General features: G+C 28.4%; 1 protein-coding gene across 1 annotated transcript; it reads right to left on the reverse strand.

The window, feature by feature from the left end:
* Positions 798-3,936, reverse strand: LOC109336778 (COBRA-like protein 1). Its single transcript, XM_019573589.1, has 5 exons — positions 3,726-3,936; positions 2,313-2,392; positions 1,671-2,127; positions 1,239-1,398; positions 798-1,146 (listed from the first exon to the last, which is right to left on the reverse strand). Exons 1-5 carry the CDS (start codon positions 3,811-3,813, stop codon positions 813-815), a joined length of 1,119 nt encoding a protein of 372 aa, XP_019429134.1. The 5' UTR covers positions 3,814-3,936; the 3' UTR covers positions 798-812.

Below are 10,016 nucleotides of genomic sequence, written 5' to 3' on the forward strand. Positions count from 1 at the left end.
TGGTAGCAATTTAATTATTTTCACTTTTTTTATTTTTCTAATTTTTTATAAAGGAAAAGCCGTTTTCACCAATTCGCACTAAGATGAATGCATAATGATCTAACTGTTGTACCCAACATGGGGTACAATTTTCATTGGAACGACGTTTTTGTAACTATATAAAATTGTAGTTTTGCTTTGATTCATTATTCTCAAAATAATTTTTTGCAATAATATAAAATATATAATGAAATAATAGAATTTAAATTCTAAATTTACGTTTTATGGCAAATAAATAACATTTAAGTTCTTAATAAAATATCGAATTGATATCTCCACCCAAAAAAATGTGGAATTGATATGTAAGTCAAAAGTGGTAACCTTTTATGTTTGGATAACATAGGATGGCCTCTGTGTGGGACGAAATTCTTTAATTGTAAATTTGTAATAAACTAAAATAATTGTCTAATTGAAATATATGTATCCATATATACTTTTTTCAAGACAAAGGGTTTTATCCTTTCAAAAGTTATTGGCTAATCAATTTCAAGACATAGAAATCACCATAATGGGATATACATATTTATTTAAAATTTAATTTGCTTAATTTTTGCCCTACTATACAACTTATATATACTCATAATTATGTATATATAAATTTTAGGGAAAAATCATACTCATAATTTCATAATTTTTATAAAAAATTGATTTTACAAAAATAAGGAGTAAAAAGTTTGAGCAAGGGTGTGAAGTTCAGTGTTCAAGATTGTGTTGCTAGCATTTCTCTATGACCAACAATGAGACCTGATCTAAAACTGCACAATATATTAAATTCAAAGAACCAAAAGATTGTAAGTTCTTGAAACGATTAAATACGGATCAGACTTACTTATTGTCCCATAGGGAGTTATTGACTTGTAGTTGAAACTGAAAGGTTCGGTCAGGTTGTCAAAGTTCGGGTGTTTAATAACCAAGTTCCAGTCAGAATAGTTCATCCTGTAATTGAAATTAGTAACAGTAACCTTCACACGCCAGAATTTCTTGTAGTTAACCTTAATGTGCCAGTGAACTCTGATCGGGCACATATGACTAGTGCACTGAACCAAAGGTGTGAGACTATTCTTTCCGGTGTTGGAAACAGACGATGCCAAATGTGGTGAATCTGGACTGTAACAAAAACAAAGAAAAAGGACATAAGAGTGTATAATATCATTTCTGTTTAGAAAGAAATCATAGTGCCCTGGGTAATAAGAACATACTCTATGCAGTTTCCCAATTGAGGCGAGTTGCCCTGGCAGCCGCATGAACATGTTGGGCACGGTACTATAGTATCATTGTAGAAAGATGATAGGGAGACACAGCAAGTGGGAGTCCTCTGAGCTAGAAATTGCGAATACGTGCACGTCACATTCCATGTCACTGCAATGAATCAGGGTAATGTTAAGGTCGAGGGAAAATGCGGGACCTTGTTGATAAGAACTCGTAAAACTGTTCATTCAGACTGGTTTTACTTTAATCATATAATTATTAACAGTGCCGGATTTTGCTACCAACAAAAGCTACAGCTAATAGATGACATTTGTTTTAAGATATAAAGTTATTATGAGTCTTCACCTAACAACTTAAGCTTTGAATAATTTGATAATGATACTGACAACTGTGAAAATGAACATAAACATCCGTTAACTTACTGAATGCTTGTGTCACTCTCCTTTTGTCTCCTAATCTGAATTGAGTTGGTGTCACAATCTTCGCTGGCCCACAAGTATAACCTGGTCCCGGTGCCTTCAAGGTGAAGTTTTTCGGCAATTTGACTGTTTTGTTCGTGGTTCCAGCACTACCGACACTGAGTTGAAATGCTGCAACTGCATTGATCGGATCCTGTGCCCATGAGCTGAGTACACCACCTTTGCAGCAATTTGCAATTTGTTGATTGTAAGGTGTTCCGGGAAGTAAATCTACAACCGTCGGGTCCTTTTTACAGCAATGTGGGATGTTTCCCTTAAATTTCGAACAATCCCCTTGTTCCGTAGTCTGCCCTCCCGCCATGTACCATATTACCTCCTTCTTTGCCCATGTCCATCCTATTGACCAGCCAGGCGCTGAGATATGACGATATTGTTGGAAGTTGTTCACCGTAACAACAGCCTGCAAACACAAATAAACTCTATCCATTCTAAGAGGCTCTAGTCACTAGCATAAATAAACTCATCTAAATACAAGTAATAACAAAGATATCACATACAAGACGCTATGCAACTAACGCGAACATGCGGATCCATAAAAAAGATATATGCTCTCTACTAGTAGCATGAAGAAGAGAATGTACTTACAACATAGCCATCAGCTGTCCAGCTCATAACATCCCATTTGATTGTGATATTTCCATTTGGGTCAAGTGGATCATAAGCTTCTGGAATGTAAAAAGATCAATATGAATAGAGTAACTTGTATTACGAATTTGGAAATCTATCTCATTCTCATTGATTGAAAAGGAAGTCAATGACAATGACAGACTTATTTATACAGAGGAAAAGGAAGCTTGTGATCCAAGCAATGAATGATACAAAGTTAACAAGCTAACTTTAACTCCTAACTAATTGTCTAACTTCCTAACCACCTAACCGACTTCTAAAATAATCTCTAAAATAACTTGAGTGGAAAAAAGTTTCAAGGAAAAGAAAAATGGGAGGGGCAGGGTAATAACTAAAGTTTTAATCTTCCTATATACTACACATTAAACAATAGTGATTAGTAACCGCAATGAAACATATGAAAAGTGATACAGAAATTGCGAGACACGAAATTTCAGGACTTCATTATATAGTGAAGAACAAAGAAAGCAAACATTATGTTAAAGGTATAGGCTGGTTCCCTTCTTTACACACACTTGTTTATTAATTATACTACTTCATTTTGACACATATAATGACTCCATTCCTTTGCACATATCAGCTATAACCTGCTTCAATATGAATATTGATCACATCCTTTACTAATTTTAAGTGTAGTTATCGGATTCTCTCATTTATCATACATATTACATTACGAATTCACCGTACCACATATCAGGTTCGTCATAAAGAAAGTCTCATAGAAAAAATGATAAAAATGACAAATTGCATACCCAAGTTAACCATGTACTACCATTTATACATAAATTATTTAATTTATAGCTGACACTAATCACTATTAATAATAGTAACCACTAACCACCCATTTATTAGTTCTATATTTGTATAACTTGTTAACTACAAATCTTACTTTCCCTAACACTAAAAACAGAATATCATACTTTTTTTCCCTCCCCTAACACTATGAGTATGAAATTTCAGTTATACCAATTCTCATCCAATCCAATCATTTTATTACAAGATAGATAGTGAGAACATTAATTTCAAAGTCTAATACCAAAGTTTTTAAAATCAGTGGCATGGAAAAAGGAAGAGCTACACCAGAAGCTAAGAAAAGAAGAAAAAAATCACAACTCAGAGAAAAAAGTTACTATCTTTAGCAAATGCAGAAAAGAAAGAACAAAGCTTTGCCAATAATTTCAAACATTCTTTCATATTCCACGCCATGCAAAAAGAAATAAAGACTAAAAAAAGAAAATGAAAATGGTATTTTATATAACAAAAAAGAAAAAAAGAAAAAAAGAAAAGTGCACAACCCATTAATCAAAAACACAAAACCCATTAAAAATTAGAAAACTTTAATGACAAAAAAGTGAAAGTAAGTGCAGAAACCTGTTATTGAAGTGAAGAAAGTACAAGAAAGTAGAAAGAAGAAGAACATGCATTGGATGTTGGGTAAGAAACAGAACATTATTTTCATTTTTTATTTTGATTGAAGGAGAATGATGTAGTTGGATTGTGGTGTTAAGAGTTTTGTTGAAGTTGAAGATGTTTGAAAGAGAAGAGTGAAAGGGAAAACAAAACACATAACATAAAAAGGAAGTGTGGAAAAGAAATACGCAGCAGAATGTGACTGTATTGTTGGTTCCAGTTGGCATGTGAGAGAAATATGCTAATACATTACTTTTCAATACAAAAAAACTATAGGAATATAAGCATTTTACTAACATTTATGTTAAAAGAGAGGATCGAAACTCGTTTCAAAATCCTAAATTAATCAAAATATGTTATGTTAATTAAAAAAATTAAATATTTATGAATTTTTCTATTTTTAATTCATTTTGATTGGTTCAGGAGAGATTTGGGAACGTGCTTTGAGATAATAGATCATTGTCCCAAAAAAAGCTAAACAACAAAAAGTTGATTAATAATATAATGATGAGAATAATGTATCTCCTCGTATCAGCAAATAACTTATCTCCTCTGGCCAGTAAAAATGTGACATGTATGTTATTTTGTTTATGAGAATGGAGTATCTCCTTGTATAAGGAGATAAGTTATTTCCTTCTGCCAGTGAAATCATGACATGTGTCATGTTTCATCATTTTCTATAAAAATATTTTTAAAAATAAACAAAATAGTACACATGTCACATTTTTACTGGCTAGAGGAGATAAGTTATCTCCTTATATGAGGAGATACATTATTCTCTTTGTTTATTTAAAAAAATATTTGTATAAAAAATGATAAAACATGATGTATGTCATAATTTCACTGGCAGGAGGAGATAACTTACTTCCTTATACCAAAAACTTCATTCCTTGTAATGATTCATTAGATCCTTCCAAAAAAGAGTTCCAGAACAAAGAGTTGATTTAATAATATAAAGACCTATTAGATTGGTGAATAGGTTAAATATTCATTTTTTGAGAACAATTATTTTTAAGAAGAATAATTATAATTAGTTTCTTAAGTCAAATAAGGAGAGGTAGCAAATAGATTTCTATCAATTCATTTTTCATGTGGTTCACACCCCAAAATAAGAAAGTTTCTCATTTTTTACTAATTATTACATACTCATAATATGAACATTTTTATTTTACTATCAACTCTGAATTTGATACTACTGTGAAACTTTCTATTTCTATGTGAAAATGTAATGAAGTATTTTGTATTTTAATCTAAAATAGACATATTCGATGTAGATGGAAATGAATATTGGTATTGGTTGAATAGATGATAAAGTCAGAAGGAATATTATATATCATGCAATGTGCTGTAAATTAAATTCTCAGTATCAGAAAATAAGCTTCCACATATAAATGTTTTCTGAATATGTAACTTTGTCACTATACATCACACAATTTTGCAAAATAGAGTTTAATTTTGAATATTTAGAAGAATGTGGCAACAAAAGTTAAGGTCCATATTACTTGATTTTCCTAGTCTTTATTTCATGCAAGTTAAACACCATTACTATTTTGTAAGAAAAAGTTAAGCTATTAGATAAGATTGTAATTTCAGATTTGTCCAGTGGTATATACTAATACTAGTACTCTTAGCTGTATCACAAATATTATATTAGCATCATCTTCTTAGGCTATGATTTTTATCCATTGAACTTCTTTAATATATTTTGGCCTACAAAAGTTAATAAGCTGGATTAATAAACAATTAGCTTCCAGAAGTTTTAGCCCACATTACTCAATATTGCAAAACAGGAGTTTTATTTAGTGGATTGCAAAATAGAGTTTAATTTCCATATTTTGAAGATTGTGGTATCAAATTAAATTGGAAGATATACTTGAACTAGTTAAACATCTAGTCGAACCGGATGATATCATATATAATTAATAATTATATATCTATAAATATATAATCCTATATAAATTCAAAAATTACATAAATTAATAATTATATTGAGGTATTACTTTATTTTTTGAACCAAAATCAAATAAAACATTAAATTAGTATTCTGATTTTTTTATTTTAAATTTTAAATGGATAGTATGATTCTCTTCCCAAGTTATTTCAATTGAACGAGTTCAACATGATCGGACTAAAATTTTCCTAGTTGAAAATTTCAACCTCTCATTCTACTCAAATTTCAAGTCATAGTTGTTTTTAAATCTGGTTAACTATTGGACTGTTTGGACTTCTTTTTTTTTTTTAGAAATAAAACTCTATTAGATAAATGGATATAGTTTAAATGATTGACATTGTCACATAGTTTAAGTATTAGGGGATGATTTTTATCAATATATACAAAAGATTGTGCTAAGTGGATATGTCGAATTAATTCATTCACATCAAAAGAGATTCATATTTAATTATTGGTTGAAGGTTATCTTTAATAAAAAAATTAACTGAAGAGGTGTAAAAAATTATTTAAATTAGGGGTTTTTACGGACATAATTATAAATTTGTTTTATTATTTCAATTACTCCAATTAATTATTTAAGATGTTATTTTATTATAACTGCCATTTTTTATTCATTTATTATTTCAGTTACTAAAATTTATTGATATTGACATATTGTATTTGTTTGATTACAATACAATTATTTATATTATTTTTATGGAAAAACATTTATAACAACGTTTACTAATTGTTTCTCGTGTTTATTATACTTGTATTGTTATTCTCTAATTATAAAGAGGAATAAATAATAAACAATAATTATATTAATATAAAATTATAGCATTATTAATATTGTATCAATTCCAAAATCAATCAATGTATTATAATAATTCAACTTTACTAATTAAGCTGTATACGATATAATTAAATATACATACATATTATATTATTATTAATATTAAAAAACTGATGAGAAAAGTAATAAATACTCCTATTTCAACAGCTTGACAAGGCAAAATTTGTGTTACACCGTTTTTTAAGCTACAAATAAAGGTGGTAATGTATTGGATCAATCACAACAATGTTTTGGTAGCAATTTAATTATTTTCACTTTTTTTATTTTTCTAATTTTTTATAAAGGAAAAGCCGTTTTCACCAATTCGCACTAAGATGAATGCATAATGATCTAACTGTTGTACCCAACATGGGGTACAATTTTCATTGGAACGACGTTTTTGTAACTATATAAAATTGTAGTTTTGCTTTGATTCATTATTCTCAAAATAATTTTTTGCAATAATATAAAATATATAATGAAATAATAGAATTTAAATTCTAAATTTACGTTTTATGGCAAATAAATAACATTTAAGTTCTTAATAAAATATCGAATTGATATCTCCACCCAAAAAAATGTGGAATTGATATGTAAGTCAAAAGTGGTAACCTTTTATGTTTGGATAACATAGGATGGCCTCTGTGTGGGACGAAATTCTTTAATTGTAAATTTGTAATAAACTAAAATAATTGTCTAATTGAAATATATGTATCCATATATACTTTTTTCAAGACAAAGGGTTTTATCCTTTCAAAAGTTATTGGCTAATCAATTTCAAGACATAGAAATCACCATAATGGGATATACATATTTATTTAAAATTTAATTTGCTTAATTTTTGCCCTACTATACAACTTATATATACTCATAATTATGTATATATAAATTTTAGGGAAAAATCATACTCATAATTTCATAATTTTTATAAAAAATTAGTATGAACTATTTTTTCTTCTTAATTATAACATAAACTAATTATTTGTGAAATTGGTATTAGCATAAAATAATATTAAATTAATAACGATGATAAATTTTGTCATGCATTTTATTTTAAATTCTTAGATCATTATTATTTAATTATATATATATATATTACTATATTAATCATTTTTAACTTATGTCTTTTACACGAAGCCACCATTTTCTTTTTAATTATCCCTTAAGCTTTATTTGTTGATGAAATTAATCATTGCATAACGATAATGTTAAATTAATAGGATACATGGATTTTATTTTTTTATATATACCAATATGACTGCATTAACCAACTTTAACTCTTAATCTTACTTATCATTTTTTCTCAATTAATTTTATATTTTGATGACAGTTTAGTGAATACCAATGCTGACTAACATGCACTATTGCATTGTTACTATTGTGAGTTTGATTGCAGTGATTTTTTTGTTGACCTACTAAGAATTTAACAAATATATTTACACAATGACTAATTTCATCATCTGGTAAAGTTTAAGAAGTAATTACGAAGAAAAATAGTCAATGATAACTACTTATAATATGTACAAATTTTAGAGAGACTTTATGCATTTTTCACCTCAAATTTACTTATTATCTTCTTTTCATTTAGTTTAATTTTATATTTTGATGATGATTTCTCTATATAGCAATAATGAATAACCTATATTATTATTTCTTCTATAGTGAGTCTTGTTGCATTGATTTTCTTGTTGTTCTACTAATAATTTAACAATATATTTACACGATGACCAATTTAACCTACTAATAAAGTTTAACGAGTAATATGAACAAAATAATTCATTATAACTATTTGTAAAATATATAAAATTTAAGAGAGTTCATACACTTTTCCCTAAATTTTATTAGTAGATTATAATTACTTTATTTTTATCATTCTAAATATATAATTATACATTAACTTTATGATAATAATTTTAGGAGAACCACACCAAAAAATTAGCTATTATTGTTGGAGATTCCAATGCCTTATTAACTACACATTAGATTCTCATACTTCCATTGTGTGACTCAATTCCCATACCCCTAAGTAACGGAGATCCTAACATCCTATCACATAATGTTGAGTTTACTTAAGTATGAAGTTCCACATTAGATATGTAGAAATAAGTAAAAGAGTTTATAAGAAGAAACGTCTATGAAACTAATGCATTAAAGTTTTGGTTCAATACATGATATCTCATTTGTGTCTCTCTACTCTTCTCACAAATGATAGGTTGTGACACCAAATGATAAGAATAGTGAGAGAACTACACCATAAAAATTAGCTATTGTAATTGAAGAACCATTTACCTTGTAAACCCCATATTAGAATCAAATACTTTCTAATGTGGAATAAGTGTAATATAAAGTAGCTATTGAAGTCCCATACCTTGCAATTAAATCCTAACACTTTATTATCTTCTCATAATGTGCGATAATATACCCGTTCAGATTGTGCACAAAACATTATTATGGAGGAATAAGTAGTGTATGTTCATGGGTATATGTGGCTGGATGAGATCAAAGATGCTTTATTCTGCAATCACCATGAAGGGTTTGGAATTGAATACCATCTTCAATGGTTCTCATGTTTTCATTGTTTATTAATTATAAAGGCCACAAGTGGAATAAGAATAATTTAAATAAAATAATGTATAAATATTCAAGTAAATACTCCAAAACGTTTCCAACTTTGCTAAATTATGTTAATATATTTGGAAGCATAATAGTTAATTAATACTGTAATTCGCCTTTAAGGGTCTTTTCCTATGTTGGATTTGAACAACAACAAAATTGGAAGACTTTAGAATTATGTTATAAGTGTATTTTATAACTCTAAAATCTTCAATTTTCTTTCATTTCACTCTAAAATCCAACTTGGACCCTAAGGGTCTATTGAAAGTTGAATTTTGGAGAAGAAATAAGAAAATAAGGGCTTTGAGAGTCATGAAATACATTTATGTGATAATAACAGCTAAGCTCTTCCCTTGCTTCCAAAATTCAACTCTGAAACATACTCTAAGAATTCATGTGTTGTGTGGAAGGTTAAGTTTTCACAACAAAACATTTCCTTTATGGTAATCACAAGTGATGATACAACATTGTGGTATTGACATTGTTCCCTTCATTCCACTCTAAAATTCAAATCACATACAAACATTAAAAAAAAAAAATGTATGTTGTGTGGATTATTAAGTTTTCACAACAGAACTTTCCCTTTATGGTAGTCACAAGTGTGTGTTGTTGACATTGTTCCATCTCATAATTCTTTGACTTTATTTGTAGCATGAAAAAATCATGGCATTCTATTTTGATTTTGAAACATGTTATATTATATATACATCTAGCTTCTACAATTCACAAACACAACAACCTTTTTAAGATAAGTATCCATGTCAGATGTAGAAACTAGGTGTATAAACAACATAGTTGAAATTGATTATCAAATATGTTATTACTCAAAACCAATAAGAATAAAAAGTGCCCAATCTCTTAGTTTAGTCCTGAA

This window comes from Lupinus angustifolius, chromosome LG20 (genome assembly GCF_001865875.1).
Source record: "Lupinus angustifolius cultivar Tanjil chromosome LG20, LupAngTanjil_v1.0, whole genome shotgun sequence".
NCBI classification, from domain to species: domain Eukaryota; kingdom Viridiplantae; phylum Streptophyta; class Magnoliopsida; order Fabales; family Fabaceae; genus Lupinus; species Lupinus angustifolius.

What these genes read in the sequence shown, in the direction of transcription:
- LOC109336778 (XM_019573589.1), bottom strand. Translation starts at nt 3,813, where the DNA reads ATGAAAATAATGTTCTGTTTCTTACCCAACATCCAATGCATGTTCTTC. An exon ending in TTTCTTCACTTCAATAACAG is followed by an intron (nt 2,393 to 3,725) that starts GTTTCTGCACTT and finishes TTTACATTCCAG; the next exon opens with AAGCTTATGATCCACTTGAC. An exon ending in GGACAGCTGATGGCTATGTT is followed by an intron (nt 2,128 to 2,312) that starts GTAAGTACATTC and finishes TTGTGTTTGCAG; the next exon opens with GCTGTTGTTACGGTGAACAA.